Below are 16,676 nucleotides of genomic sequence, written 5' to 3'. Positions count from 1 at the left end.
ATAAATCCTCATCTGCTCTTCTACATTCTAAATCGTGTTTTCTTTCTTCTTCCCTCAGCTAAATTACCTTGGTCCACCTTTCAACGATCCTGACTTCAACCCTCCACGTGCTATAGGACCAGAAACTATTCCTAGTGCCTCAGTGGACCTTCACATGTGGCGGAATCTGAATGACAGTCTGCGATTGGCAGAAAACCACAGGGCATACAGTGTTCTTCTTTGCTACTTACGTTCCATTGACAGTGAAGTTGCACGGACTGAGCTACGGAGGAGCTTGGGTCGCTTCTGTACCAGCTTACAGGGCCTAGTTGTTAGCATTGCTGGAGTAATGTCTTCACTGGGCTACAACCCCCCACCTGAACTGGCCACTTCTTCAACTCCTACAGGCTTAGGCTTTGGGAAAGGTAACGACTTTCTACGTAAAATGGAGGACTTCTGGCTACTCAAAGAGCTCCAGATTTGGCTTTGGAGGTCAGCAAAGGACTTTAATCGATTGAAAAGAAAAGTACCAGCAGTTGTAGCCTTCCGAATGGAATCCCGTGGCTTTTGAAGATAAGGGGCTACTGGAGCACCAGCATAGTATGGACCTATGACGTATTTGGCGACAAGAGGGAAGTGTAACCCACAATAATGTACTCTCTGATTTGTTCTTGGGCATTTAGCTTCCTTATCAATTAGACAAAAGATGGGGTATTTAAAATCCATCAAACACAGCAAGTGGTAGAAAATTCAGACCTGACCATGCAAAGATTGAATACTAACTTCCTCACAGCCTAGATTTCCTTCTTTTTTGCAAAAAAATTTGAAAAATACACAGAGAGGAAAAATATTTATCAAAATGGCAGCCGCTTTAGATAGGACTCAACAAAGAGAAACGAGACGGATGGTGAAGTCATGCAACCGTGCACATTTCTAGAATATTTAAGGTTAAAGAGCTTTATCAACCAGTCTTTCATTTGATAGATGTTGGGGTTCAGTATCCCTAGTTTATTTTTGAAAATGTTTATGGTGATGTTTTATGGATTGCCAAAAAGTGAGCAGATATTCTTATGGCCAACCAAGATGTAAGCAGCTTTTCCATTATGAAGTTGCTCAAAAAAACCAAAATGATGAACCTTCTATTCAGAGACGTAGATAGGTTTTCTGTCACCGAGGGCAAATAATCAGTCTGACGCTTCCTGCCCCTCCCAAAATAACCGTTAGTTTTCTCTCCAGGTGCAGGACCATGCACCAGACATGACCGCTGCACATGCAATATACCTGAGCCAACCTCTAATGGCTGGAGCTCCAATTCTATAAGTGCTATAGACATGCGTTGGGTGTCATTTTAAAGCCTAGAATCCTGGTTTTGATTTGGAACAAGATCAGTTTGTCCAAAACTGAAATTTCCTTTTCCTGCATAACCAGCTCTGTTCCAGGTAAACTGTAGGGAGTTTAAATTGCCACCTCCCCTTCAGTCTTGACTGCACCCGGGGCACATGCCCCCCCCCCCCCCAACTACGTCCCTGTTCTGTTGATCACCTACTAGCAAAGCTTTGCACCAGACATATAAACAACTGAAGCATTACAGACAAAGACACGTTAAATATACAGGTTGCTTTGGTGTGAAATATTAAAAATAAGGAAACAGTAATAAAGTCGATGGCTCAAAAATGGATTTGGACAGGTCTGACGTTGTTACATTGCTCCTCCTCTTTTACTATGTGATGTAGTACCTCGTTAAAAGGGTGTTCCAGCTTAGAGAACCCCTTTTATTTTACCTTATTAGAAGATTCTGAGTTAAAGCAGCTCTCCAATAAACTTCTGCCTGGGAACAGAGATGGGGGGGGGGTGGGGGTAGGGTATATTACCTGCAGTTGTTCTTCTTTGTCGTCCTATTATTGGTTTTCCAAGATGTCCAAGATCTAATATTTTACATCTGTCCAAGATATTATGCCATTTTTTAAGAACCTAATGCATAGTGTGCACTGCTTTCTGATTGGCCCACATTTATCAAATCAGCAGTGCTGGCCAATCAGAAAGCAGGTATAGCGCATTGGTAGCCTGTATTGGTAGTCTAACAATATCAATGCACTGTGTAGATTAAGTAGTCTGAAGACCGCAGTGGCGCATTTGCACTAATGAAAACAGGACTTGGAGCCGGTAGATTGGAGGGATGGCAGAGAAGAACACCTGCAGGTAATGTACTCCTTCTTCCCCTTCAGTCCCATGACAGAATTTTGTTCCAAAACTGAAAGGTCGCTTTAATAGATCACGGCCCTCTGTTCCTCTTTTTTTAGAACAAATACAAAGATTATCTCTTTTGCTTTGGTGAACGTCATGTCCTGCATTGCACAGACAACCCTCTTGACTTGAATGGCTGCTCTGTAGAGATGAGCGAGCATACTCGTTAAGGGAAATTACTCGAGCGAGTATGGGCATTTACGAGTACATGCCTGCTTGCCCAAAAACATTCGAGGGCCGGCGGGGGAGAGCGGGGGGGGGGGACGGGGGACGGGGGGGTGATCTCTTTCCCCCCCTGCTTCCCCATGCTCACTCCCGCAGCTCACCGCTCACCCCCGCCGGCCCCTGAATCTTTTCGGACGAGCAGGCATGTACTTGAAAATGCCCATACTCGCTCGAGTAATTTTCCTAAACGAGTACGCTCACTCATCTCTAATGCTCTGTAATGCTTCATTGTATGGTGCTGTAAGTGCTAGGTACATTGTAAAGAGCGGCATGTGATGACACCCATACAATGAGATTGGTCGTCTGTATAATGCATGAACCTCTCCGAGACAGAAGTGATGATGTAAACCTCGGACACCTTCCCCTCTGTTACATCATTAAATATGTTCTTTAAAGAAACGATCATTTGACAATATTTTGCTTTGAACAGAAGTCTTAAATGCAAGACTTCCATTAGTCCGATGAAGATAGGTTCAAAATATTGGTGTATTTTAAAGGTCTTCTATCAGATAAGTTTGTCTCTGTGTAGATGACAACAATTCTGGCTCCAGATCCCCCCAGGCATGTTGTGGTAATAGAAACATTAGGTTTTGTAGCAACCAATCAGAATCCACCTTTCATTATTGTGCTACAGCAATCTGATTGGCTGCCAAGAGCCCTAATGCCCCATAACATGACTAGTAGTAAAAGTGGTTTCACATCTGCGCCCAGGGTTCTGCTTTCCTGCTCCGTTTGGAGCAGGGAAGGGAAATCCCGGTGGCCAAACGGTTCCATCTCTGGACAGAACCGAGCAGCGCCGGGTGGACCCCATTGACTATAATGAGGTCCATCCGCTTTCTGCCCAACTGCCCGGTTTTTGGACAGAAGAAAAGGCGCTGCAATGCAGATGTGACACAGGCCTGGTAACGCCAGTAATTCTTACTTAAGCAGAAATTAAATCAAGAATTGGACTTGTTCAGCACAAACATATGAAAGAGGAGGAAAATGATTCAGCAAACATATAATGATGGACAATGCAGATGCTAGTTCAGTCCTGGGGTTCTCATAGTCAATTAGCTTTATTTTCTTAAGAATAATTCCCCCACAATCGTGATTACCTGTAACTGTTTGGTTACTGCTGCTCTGTGCTGTTCCCTCATTCCCATAGTATTCAGGGCCCAGCTTTCCTGCAGCCACTCTAGGCCTTATCTGAAAGTTAAACAGCTTCTTCCCTATCATCTTATCTAAATCTTATTTTAATATTATCCAACCTTGTATTTGTTGTAATAACACCACAGTAGGAATATCAGACACTGGTAAACAACCTGGGTCCATGCAATCAAGACTGACCTACGTCCCAAAAATACAATGCCAAATATGGTCCATATGGATCCAGCATATAAGCTGGGGAAGCCTGTGCATGGGACAGCTTCATGTGCAGAGAGAGTCGTCCGGCTTCTGCTTATTAGCTGCAAGTTCTAGAAGTATAAATGATCCTACTGGTTGACAGCACATGCAGTTATGTATGTGGAAGAACCAGTTCTACAGTGGTATTAGTGCCAGCTCACATTGTAAATGTGCATGTACAGATACATATGACTGCAGCTGATAGTCACCCTCCCAGACAAGTTTCTTTTAAAAAGTTCTTCATGATCATTTAATACGGTGTAGCACAGAACACAATTATCGCTGTACCCAAGAACCAACATTTTAGAGAACTCAACCTACTTACCTGTTGTCACCATCAGAAAAACTGTATGTCAGGGTTCCATCAACTCCTACCTTATTGCATGCATCTGGTCGCCACGTGGAGAAGGCTTCTAGGGCACAGTGGGTCATGAAGTATAATCCAGTCTTTAGATTGCCTCTCAAGCTCATACCATAAGCTTGGTGGGCCTATGGAGGAGGAGGAACAGAATTCTAAGGCCAGTACATTTATAATTGTGTGAAATGAAGGCAGCCTGATGGAAACCATGTTGGTCAATTGTTAAATAAGACCTTTTCATTTTCTAAGGTAAATTCATAGCTCCATGCAGCACGTATTGAGTAGTAGGTAGGTGGCAGCTACAGCTAAGATTGGGCCCCTTATTTGCCTTGTTGACAGTACCACTCGTACTGCCCAGTTGGTAGCGCTAGCTGCCACTAATGTTTTGCATCTGTCTTCGGTTGCCCTATGCATATAGGTGATATACAGTACAAGTGTGTACATAGTTGTATTTCTGTATAAGCAGATATCCTTATTTTGGGGCTTTCCTGTACATTGCTCATCTTCATTTACCTTCCAAATTGGGACAGCGTCACTGAGGACCCCGAGGCCAGGATACAAGTTACCATGTGGAGAGCAGCAACTACTTACAATAAGTACGGTCGTCTGCCTCATTATTTGAGAGCTGGATATTTTGGTCATCAGTATAAACCGCCCCCCACCATGCAGTTTTAGTTATTCTGCTTCATTAGTGAAGTTGTGCACCAATTAGGGGTCTAGAATGCAAAATTCAATCAATATCTACTACTTGGCTCAAACCTGGATACTTAGCACTTTAGCCTATCTCACCCGTCGCCTCATCTTACAGCAGAAGTCTAATTTTTGATTCCTTTCTTTCGCTTGTTATTTTTTTCCACCATCCAACTAGTGAAATTGGTCTTACAGGGTTTTATCCAAGCATTCGCATTGAAGCCTATCTCTGCATTTCATAATGATTGGTTTGGGATGAACAATTGTAGATGATTCGGCCTACTGTAATCCAAAGATCAGTTTCCTGCAGCCTCTTCCAATTTATGCTCCCCATTATTAGACTACTGTAGATTCAATCTGGAATGACCGGAGGGGTCTGCTGTTTCCTCACTATTCAGCACAGCCATCAACTTCCAAGTGATCCATGACCTCTCCTAATGTGGCCATGTCTTGTAATGATCCTGAAACCGAGAGACTCGCTATCAATCACTGTAAGAAGTGATCAGAATATACTTGGCAAAGGGTGTCCATAGTGCCGTCTAGGCTGCATCTTCTCAAGGGGGTCAATATTCTAGGAGATGAACAATGGAGCAAGGGAACACAATAGACCATATAAAAGTGACCCAGCCAAAGAGGCTGCCCGTTAGTCCTTAGAAAATAAAGAGATGCCTCAAGAGACGGGAAGGCAAAGCTTAATTTACTCTACCCACCCAATGGGCAGAGGAAGATGTGCTTACTTATTTGTGTAGCCAAACAAGGGCATCATCGTGTGTAGTGCTCCTCAGATTCAGAGCATGTATGGTCAGATATGTTTGTCAAGCCCGTCTGATTGTCTATCCCTATGCCACTTGGTTACTGTATATCTGTGTGTGGTGTAGGAGCCCTCTTTTTTTCCTATGTATGTACATATTTATTTATTTGAAATGTTATTTATTTTCTTTGTATTTATTGAGGTATCCCTGGAGATACTGCACTTACAGGTATCCAAAGACTGCTTATATATACCTATAGGGAGGTCTGACTGTATATATCTAAAATGGGTCATTTTCACTATCTGTTGTATTGGCATCCATCGCTAGTGTCTTAAACGTGTGTCACATGACAACATACCATGCATTATAGAGGTAAGTCTCTATATACACACAAGTCCTAGAGTTATACATATGTTTTAGAATGTATAAGTAATGTACTCAATAGACCAGTTCTAGTGGTATGGATACAGGCACGCCACGTGTCTCCGGCTGAGTGTTTAATAAACTGATTATTCTTTATCTTTGTGCTCGTGTAATCCTGGTGGTAATTGTTTTTCTGGCACGCAGTTTATACACCTGTGTGGATTAAACCGTGCGACTATGTCAGGCAGAAAATGAAATCATGCCCTTCTCATTCCTTAACGGAATCTCCACCCAGTGTCAGATTTCTCACTTCCAGCCAAGTTCCCTTGAAACAGATGAAATCAGGTCCATTATGCAATCGATAGAACAGCAATCTATCGTGATGTACTGTAGGGTGATTGACCTGTTGTAGCAACGCCTGGAGAGGCAATGACCGAGGAGCAATCAAGGGTTGTATCAACTGTATCGGCCAGACGCTAAGAAAGGCACTATATGGCTACACATCATGAAAAAGCAGTTTAGATGGAGATAGGGAGGGTTGGCCTCCATGGCTGACCACTCACAGGGGTTGAGATACCATAAAGGCAGACCATGCAACTGTTATGGGACCCTTGGGGAGAGGGGCCTAGCTCTGAATGCACCATCCGTTCTGCTATTAGGTAGCCAGAAAGTATGCAGAAACTTCCTCCAAAAAGTGGTGGAGAATTGGCCTAAAGGGCAACAAACCATTTAGGTTTTTCTATGGGCTCCATCTCTTCTATGTATGGCACTGACTGAAGTCTCTGGTAGATCTTGGCTTCATTACAGATGAATTATCCAACTTGTTGGAAAATCAGTTGGTGCAAAAAACAGAAGACTTCAGTCCGTCATAAGCTTTACTGATTTAGTACTGGATCTATATAGTGATTTTTGAATGATAGCGGAATGATGCCATCCTAAGAGGAGGATTGAATATGGTGGCCTAGATGGGCAAAAACAAACAAGCTGATGCTATTGTGGTTGTTATAATGTGAAATGTCCCTCTGCTTATATGGAAATACAGATATTATTAACAAGGCCTGTCCTGATACCCGTCCAGTCAGTGTATGATCTCGTATGATGATCGCCGTAAACCACTAGTAGAATCTCAGACACTCGCTGGGCAAATAAATGGAGCAAGATAATGAGACTAGCGCTTCTGTATGCACAGAGGGACTACAAGTCTCATGTCTTTTCAAATGAGCCAAGGGGCCTCCGACTAGCCGCTCCAGCGATGCTCAACAGGCAAGATCCAAACACAAGACAAAAGTGCCTAAACATGAAGGCATCTGATGGCACTCACCAATGGGTGTATTAGGATGAGGAACGGACGGCCTTAGGGCATGTCACATACCCCCACACTAGATCAAGGCCATTCACCCGAACCCCGCCCCTTATATAGCATTACTTTAATGATGCACTAAACATGCCAAATTACAATGCTAAAAACAACGAATAGACAATGAATCCAAAAAGCTGTCAGGTAGCAGCGAAGACACGAACCATCAGAAGATGGTACTACAGGAAACAAAATCACCTCTGTTAAAATGCCTCCATCTTTACAATCAACTCAGTTTCCTTCTTAAGGCCTCAGTCACATGGGCACATCGACACCCGTACACCAGCGCCGATGCGCCCGTGTGACTGACGGCAGCAGACGGACGTACCTGAAGATGGCCGTCTCTCTCCAGCGCTGATCATAGAACACATGACCGGCAATGGAGCTGGTCACGTGTTCTTCCTCCCGGCGCTGCAGAGAGACGGCCGTCTTCAGGTACGTCCGTCTGCTGCCGTCAGTCACACGGGCGCATTGGTGCCGGTGTACGGGTGCCGATGCGCCCGTGTGACTGACGCCTAAGGGTGACTACCCACTACAGTTTTTTTTTCACTGCGAAATTCGCAGCGTTTTTTTTCTGCAGGGATCTATAGGACTTGTAATGTTAAAATCGCGACTTCACAGTAAATTGCGATTTTGCGCGATCGCGATTTTAACATTACAAGTCCCATAGACCCCTGCAGGAAAAAAAACACTGCGAATTTCGCAGTGAAAAAAAAAAACTGTAGTGGGCAGGTCACCCTTATATATATAGACCGCTGTATAATATATACATATACTCCTGTAGTGGGTAGTCACCCTAAAGGTGCTGTCCCACAGAGAATATTGTTTGGAGTAAAATCCGTCCCCAAAATTCTAAACATTTTTTATATTTACATTTATTTTTAAAAAATGATATCCCTAGAAATTCCAGGAATAATGTTAGGATAGCGCCACCTGCTGATCCTATTCTGTGTCCACCTGAGTGATTGGTGAGCAGCCGCTTCTGAAGCTGCCACGTCTTCTCTGATGTCAGTGACCAAAAAAGGAAGAAAAACTCTCTTGCGCTCCAAAAATGTTATTGATATCCTTAAAGTTTAATGTCCCCAAACATGGGGGTAAAAACCAGCAGACTGACAATAATCTGTGGCTAACATGCAATGCATTTCTGCACCTAAAGCGCCCTTATCAAGTGTAGTTAGGTCACAACAAATACATATTTATATACTCCATGTCCATTACTTCTCTCATGTAGTCGCCCCATTGCGTTCTTGTGGCGCGCATATCGCCGTCGTGAATGTCGCTGGACACAGGCCTCACTTCCGGCACGGCCTACTCCGCGTCATCGTGGCTACTGTATGGAATTCATCATGCGTTCCAAAGGGGCAAACATCGCGTATAGCACGGGCCATCTACATGTCCGTCATTACGGCCTCCAGTATGGAACATAGAAGTATTGTCCGGCGTGACTCATATTGTGTCATTACGACCATCGCGGGGAATGTTACGTATGTTACAGTGTGAGCGATCTGCACTGTCCACTTCTCTTGGAAGACCTTATCCCCTCTGACCTGAAATCGAAAAGTACATTTTATTCCATTGAAAATAAAGGTAACCATTAGAGATGAGCGAGCACCAAAATGCTCGGGTGCTCGTTACTCGGGACGAAATTATCGCGATGCTCGAGGGTTCGTTTCGAGTAACGAACCCCATTGAAGTCAATGGGCGACCCGAGCATTTTTGTATATCGCCGATGCTCGCTAAGGTTTTCATGTGTGAAAATCTGGGCAATTCAAGAAAGTGATGGGAACGACACAGCAACGGATAGGGCAGGCGAGGGGCTACATGTTGGGCTGCATTTCAAGTTCACAGGTCCCACTATTAAGCCACAATACCGGCAAGAGTGCCCCCCCCCCCCCTCCCCAACAACTTTTACTTCTGAAAAGCCCTAATTAGCAATGGATACCTTAGCTAAGCACCACACTACCTCCAACAAAGCACAATCACTGCCTGCATGACACTCCGCTGCCACTTCTCCTGGGTTACATGCTGCCCAACCCCCCCGCATGACCCAGTGTCCACAGCGCACACAAAAGTGTCCCTGCGCAGCCTTCAGCTGCCCTCATGCAACACCACCCTCATGTCTATTTATAAGTGCGTCTGCCATGACGAGGAACCGCAGGCACACACTGCAGAGGGTTGGCACGGCTAGGCAGCGACCCTCTTTAAAAGGGGCGGGGCGATAGCCCACAATGCTGTACAGAAGCAATGAGAAATATAATCCTGTGCCACCACCATCAGGAGCTGCACACGTGGGCATAGCAATGGGGAACCTATGTGCCACACACTATTCATTCTGTCAAGGTGTCTGCATGCCCCAGTCAGACCGCGGTTTTTAATTCATAGACACAGGCAGGTACAACTCCCTATTGTGAACTCCCTGTGGACCCACAGCATGGGTGGCTCCCTGGAACCTACCGGCGGTACATAAAAATATCCCATTGCATTGCCCAACACAGCTGAGGTAGTAATGTCGTGCTTAATGCAGGTGGGCTTCGGCCAACACTGCATGCCCCAGTCAGACTAGGGTTCTTTAGAAGTGGAAACAGATGCATTTAAAACTCCCTGTGGACCCACAGCATGGGTGGGTGCCAGGAACCCACCGGCGGTACATAAAAATATCCCATTGCATTGCCCAACACAGCTGAGGTAGTAATGTCGTGCTTAATGCAGGTGGGCTTCGGCCCACACTGCATGCCCCAGTCAGACTGGGGTTCTTTAGAAGTGGAAACAGATGCATTTAAAACTCCCCGTGGACTAACAGCATGGGTGGCTCCCAGGAAGCCACCGGCGGTACATAAATATATCCCATTGCATTGCCCAACACAGCTGATGTAACGTCCGCTGTAATGCAGGTGGGCTAAAAATTCATTTGATTACATTGTAGGCGAGGGCCCACAAAAATTGCTGTATCAACAGTACTAATGTACATCAGAAAAATTGGCCATGGCCAACCAAGAGGGCAGGTGAAACCCATTAATCGCTTTGGTTAATGTGGCTTAAGTGGTAACTAGGCCTGGAGGCAGCCCAGTTTAACGAAAAATTGGTTCAAGTTAAAGTTTCAACGCTTTTAAGAGCATTGAAACGTATAAAAATTGTTTAGAAAAATTATATGAGTGAGCCTTGTGGCCCTAAGAAAAATTGCCCGTTCAGCGTGATTACGTGAGGTTTCAGGAGGAGGAGCAGGAGGAGGAGGAGGAGGAGGAGGAGGAATATTATACACAGATTGATAAAGCTAAAAGGTCCCCGTTTTTGATGGTGATAGAGAACGATGCTTCCATCCGCGGGTGCAGCCTACGTATTGCTTAGGTATCGCTGCTGTCCGCTGGTGGAGAAGAGAAGTCTGGGGAAATCCAGGCTTTGTTCATCTTGATAAGTGTAAGCCTGTCGGCACTGTCGGTTGACAGGCGGGTACGCTTATCTGTGATGATTCCCCCAGCCGCACTAAACACCCTCTCTGACAGGACGCTAGTCGCAGGACAAGCAAGCACCTCCAGGGCATACAGCGCGAGTTCAGGCCACGTGTCCAGCATCGACACCCAGTAGTTGTAGGTGGCAGAGGCGTCAGGGAGGACGGTCGTGCGATCGGCTACGTACTCCCTCACCATCCTTTTACAGTGCTCCCGCCGACTCAGCCTTGACTGGGGAGCGGTGACACAGTCTTGCTGGGGAGCCATAAAGCTGTCCAGGGCCTTAAAGACTGTTGTATTGCCTGTGCTGTACATGCTGCTCGATCTCCGCACCTCCCCTGCTACCTGGCCCTCGGAAGTGCGCCTTCTGCCACTAGCGCTGTTGGATGGGAATTTTACCATCAGCTTGTCCGCCAGGGTCCTGTGGTATAGCAACACTCTCGAACCCCTTTCCTCTTCGGGAATGAGAGTGGAAAGGTTCTCCTTATACCGTGGGTCGAGCAGTGTGTACACCCAGTAATCCGTAGTGGCCAGAATGCGTGTAACGCGAGGGTCACGAGAAAGGCATCCTAACATGAAGTCAGCCATGTGTGCCAGGGTACCTGTACGCAACACATGGCTGTCTTCACTAGGAAGATCACTTTCAGGATCCTCCTCCTCCTCCTCCTCCTCCTCAGGCCATACACGCTGAAAGGATGACAGGCAAGCAGCATGGGTACCGTCAGCAGTGGGCCAAGCTGTCTCTTCCCCCTCCTCCTCCTCATCCTCCTCATGCTCCTCCTCCTCCTCCTGAACGCGCTGAGATATAGACAGGAGGGTGCTCTGACTATCCAGCGACATACTGTCTTCCCCCGGCTCTGTTTCCGAGCGCAAAGCGTCTGCCTTTATGCTTTGCAGGGAACTTCTCAAGATGCATAGCAGAGGAATGGTGACGCTAATGATTGCAGCATCGCCGCTCACCACCTGGGTAGACTGCTCAAAGTTTCGAAGGACCTGGCAGATGTCTGCCAACCAGGCCCACTCTTCTGTAAAGAATTGAGGAGGCTGACTCCCACTGCGCCGCCCATGTTGGAGTTGGTATTCCACTAGAGCTCTACGCTGCTCATAGAGCCTGGCCAACATGTGGAGCGTAGAGTTCCACCGTGTGGGCACGTCGCACAGCAGTCGGTGCACTGGCAGATTAAACCGATGTTGCAGGGTCCGCAGGGTGGCAGTGTCCGTGTGGGACTTGCGGAAATGTGCGCAGAGCCGGCGCACCTTTCCGAGCAGGTCTGACAAGCGTGGGTAGCTTTTCAGAAAGCGCTGAACCACCAAATTAAAGACGTGGGCCAGGCATGGCACGTGCGTGAGGCTGCCGAGCTGCAGAGCCGCCACCAGGTTACGGCCGTTGTCACACACGACCATGCCCGGTTGGAGGCTCAGCGGCGCAAGCCAGCGGTCGGTCTGCTCTGTCAGACCCTGCAGCAGTTCATGGGCCGTGTGCCTCTTATCTCCTAAGCTGAGTAGTTTCAGCACGGCCTGCTGACGCTTGCCCACCGCTGTGCTGCCACGACGCGCGACACCGACTGCTGGCGACGCGCTGCTGCTGCTGACACATCTTGATTGCGAGACAGAGGTTGCGTTGGAGGAGGAGGAGGAGGAGGGTGGTTTAGTGGAGGAAGCATACACCGCCGCAGATACCACCACCGAGCTGGGGCCCACAATTCTGGGGGTGGGTAGGACGTGAGCGGTCCCAGGCTCTGACTCTGTCCCAGCCTCCACTAAATTCACCCAATGTGCCGTCAGGGAGATGTAGTGGCCCTGCCCGCCTGTGCTTGTCCACGTGTCCGTTGTTAAGTGGACCTTGGCAGTAACCGCGTTGGTGAGGGCGCGTACAATGTTGCGGGAGACGTGGTCGTGCAGGGCTTGGACGGCACATCGGGAAAAGTAGTGGCGACTGGGAACTGAGTAGCGCGGGGCCGCCGCCGCCATCATACTTTTGAATGACTCCGTTTCCACAACCCTATACGGCAGCATCTCCAGGCTGATCAATTTGGCTATGTGAACGGTTAACGCTTGAGCGTGCGGGTGCATGGCAGCGTACTTGCGCTTGCGCTCAAACACTTGCGCTAGCGACGGCTGGACGGTGCGGTGCGAGACATTGCTGGATTGGGCCGAGGACAGCGGAGGTGAGGGTGTGTGGGTGCAGGCCAGGAGACGGTAGTGCCTGTGTCCTCAGAGCGGGGTTGGATCTCAGTGGCAGGTTGGGGCACAGGGGGAGAGGCAGCGGTGCAAACCGGAGGCGGTGAACGGCCTTCGTCCCACCTTGTGGGGTGCTTGGCCATCATATGTCTGCGCATGCTGGTGGTGGTGAGGCTGTTGGTGGTGGCTCCCCGGCTGATCTTGGCGCGACAAAGGTTGCACACCACTGTTCGTCGGTCGTCAGGCGTCTCTGTGAAAAACTGCCAGACCTTAGAGCACCTTGGCCTCTGCAGGGTGGCATGGCGCGAGGGTGCGCTTTGGGAAACAGTTGGTGGATTATTCGGTCTGGCCCTGCCTCTACCCCTGGCCACCGCACTGCCTCTTGCAACCTGCCCTGCTGCTGCCCTTGCCTCCCCCTCTGAAGACCTGTCCTGAGTAGGCGTTGCAAACCAGGTGGGGTCAGTCACCTCATCGTCCTGCTGCTCTTCCTCCGAATCCTCTGTGCGCTCCTCCCTCGGACTTACTGCCCTTACTACTACCTCACCGATAGACAACTGTGTCTCATCGTCATCGTCCTCCTCACCCACTGAAAGGTCTTGAGACAGTTGCCGGAAGTCCCCAGCCTCATCCCCCGGACCCCGGGAACTTTCCAATGGTTGGGCATCAGTGACGATAAACTCCTCTGGTGGGAGAGGAACCACTGCTGCCCAATCTGAGCAGGGGCCCGAGAACAGTTCCTGAGAGTCTTCCCGCTCCTGAGCATGTGTCATTGTAGTGGAGTGAGGAGGCTGGGAGGAAGGAGGAGCATCAGACAGAGGATTCGGATTTGCAGCAGTGGACGGTGCAGAACTGTGGGTGGACGATAGGTTGCTCGAAGCACTTTCTGCCATCCACGACAGGACCTGCTCACACTGCTCATTTTCTAATAAAGGTCTCCCGCGTGGACCCATTAATTGTGCGATGAATGTGGGGACGCCAGAAACGTGCCTCTCTCGTAGCAGGAGTTCGGCCTGTGCCCACACCCTGACTTGGGCCTCCGCGTCCTCGCCCGCGTCCACGTCCTATAGGCCTACCCCTACCCCTCAGCATGCTGTATTACCAGTGATTTGATTTCCCAGGCAGGAAATAAATTGGCGCAAGCCTGCTGTTAAACGTAGCTGGCTGCGTATGATTTCTGTTTACGTTCTCCACCCACCACACACGTACCCAGAACGCTGAGGACTGTCAGAGGCAGGTCAAATAGAATGTTTCCCTTTTTTTGTTAAAGAAAAGGCCCACTGCGTATATTCAATCAATAATATAGGTCTTCTGGCCCTGCAAATGTGTCACAGAACTGCAGGGTTGCAGAGTTATTAACTACAGCAGAGCGGTGATTTTTCCCAGGCAGGAAATAAATTGGCGCAAGCCTGCTGTTAAACGTAGCTGGCTGCGTATGATTTCTTTACGTTCTGCACCCACCACACACGTACCCAGAACGCTGAGGACTGTCAGAGGTAGGCCAAATAAAATGTTTCCCTTTTTTTTTTAAAGAAAAGGCCCACTGACTATATTTAATCAATAATATATGTCTTCTGGCCCTGCCTACACAATTCTGTCCCTGTAGTATTACTGCAGGGCGCAATGCTCTGCACAGCCGATTTAAAAAAATAAAAAAAAATGCAACACTGCTAACAGCAGCCTGCACAGTTCTGCACACGGTTAAATGTGGCCCTAAGAAGGACCGTTGGGGTTCTTGAAGCCTACACTCACTCCTAACACTCTCCCTGCCTAACCACCACTTCTGTCCCTGTAGTATTACTGCAGGGCGCAATGCTCTGCACAGCCGATTTTGAAAAAAAAAAAAACGGGCAACACTGCTAACAGCAGCCTCCACACTGTTAGATGTGGCCCTAAGAAGGACCGTTGGGGTTCTTGAAGCCTACACTCACTACTAACACTCTCCCTACAGCAGCTCCGGCACCAGCATCACTGTCCCTCAGCTAACTCACAAGGCATCTGTGGCGAGCCGCGGGAGGGGCCGACTTTTATACTCGGGTGACATCTGATCTCACCAGCCACTCACAGCAGGGGGTGGTATAGGGCTTGAACGTCACAGGGGGAAGTTGTAATGCCTTCCCTGTCTTTCAATTGGCCAGAAAAGCGCGCTAACGTCTCAGAGAGGAAACTGAAAGTAACCCGAACATCGCGTGGTACTCGTTAAGAGTAACGAGCATCTCGAACACGCTAATATTCGCCCGAGCATCAAGCTCGGACGAGTACGTTCGCTCATCTCTAGTAACCATATAACCACATTTTATGATGAAGTGTTCCATACAGTAGCCGCGATGACGCGGAATAGGCCGTGCCGGAAGTGATGTCTGTGTCAGTTGGATTTAACCCCTTCACCTGGAGTATGGGGGATCACTCTCTGCTGCCGCCTTGGACCGCTGGAACAGAGGACCTGGGATAAAGTTTTGATATCTATGAGCCTACTCGGGCTTCAGGTGCCGAGCGGGGAGTCCCTCTGTACAACGGGGTCCCCGCTCAGTACCAGGTGAGTCAATTATTTTAAGGACCCTTTTCGTATACAACAATATGCATTTAGTGCTTTCCCGTATCGATTGTCACACTTCTCTGATGTCAGAAGAGATGCTGAGTAAGTGAGATGGCGTTACTGCAATCCCTCGGCACTTCCTCTGACAAGCAGAAAATATACTGCAGCTTGAGGAGCCGCCGCTGAGCACACCAGGGACCCCTACATATAACCAGTGGGGTAGAGAGAGGCACTGAGCATGTGTGACCAGCGTGGAGAAATGATTGGGCACAGAATAGTGAAAGCATACATCTCAGCATCTAGATAGTGCCCAATAAGCATCAGACAGGAGGCTGCACTACAAAGAAGTGACTGTAATATACATAGGAGATGTATAGAGTGTGACAGACAATCAAGTGAGGCGTGTAGGGTTTTCATTCCAGTGGCTCTTTAAACAGGTCAAGGGTGGAAATACACAGCCAAAGCACCCCAACCTGTGATGTCCAATGGTCATGGGTGGGCATGATTTGACTATGCGTGGTCAGCCGTACTGTGTGTTTCCACTCTTAAGATGTTTTACTACTCACAGTCGAGTATTTTGTGTTTGCGTCTCAGAATAACATTTTCCAGCAAGCCTCTGATGGGGCTATTGCCATCCGGGAGCACAGTAACAGCGCATTAACAGCTGGCATCATAGCACAAGGGCCCTTAGAGCACAGCACCACAATATAGAAATGGTAATAGCTGCAGCTAGCTAATGTATATGGGCAGCAGCTTTAAACTGACTAGCAAATAGGGTGCATGAGCACTAAAAGTGAGCTCTGATTATGATCCTGCACCTAAGGGCCAAGGCCACACAAACACTGATGCCTATTAGCAATCATAGTTTGGATTGGAGCCCAGGTGTAGTAGCCAAGCCGGACTGGAGAGTAGTCAAGTGGAGGCCGGGTCATTAGCAGGTGGTCTCAGTTGCAGTACAGAGGATGAGGCAGGAATTGGAGTCAAGTGTAAGCCGGGTCATTAGCGGGGGGTCTCAGTTGCAGTACAGCGAATGAGGCAGGAATCATAGTCAAGTGTAAGCCGGGTCGTTAGCAGGGGGTCTCAGTCTCAGTCGCAGTACAGAGGATGAGGCAGAAATCGTAGTCAAGTGTAAGCCGGGTCATTAGCAGGGGGTCTCAGCTGC

The 16,676-nt window shown here is 48.1% G+C and overlaps 1 protein-coding gene across 1 annotated transcript in view; it reads left to right on the top strand.

The window, feature by feature from the left end:
* CLCF1 (cardiotrophin like cytokine factor 1) overlaps positions 1-2,385 on the top strand; it is a 62,420-nt gene extending 60,035 nt beyond the window's left edge. Inside the window, exon 3 of the mRNA XM_066586050.1 lies at positions 59-2,385. Within this exon, the coding sequence (XP_066442147.1) occupies positions 59-550 (492 nt within the window). The 3' untranslated portion in view covers positions 551-2,385. The remainder of the gene's footprint in view (positions 1-58) is intronic.
* Positions 2,386-16,676: the final 14,291 nt, after the last annotated feature.

Source organism: Eleutherodactylus coqui, chromosome 13, assembly GCF_035609145.1.
Source record: "Eleutherodactylus coqui strain aEleCoq1 chromosome 13, aEleCoq1.hap1, whole genome shotgun sequence".
NCBI classification, from domain to species: domain Eukaryota; kingdom Metazoa; phylum Chordata; class Amphibia; order Anura; family Eleutherodactylidae; genus Eleutherodactylus; species Eleutherodactylus coqui.
Note: the sequence above shows the minus strand (reverse complement) of the source record. Positions and strands in the feature narration are given on the sequence as shown.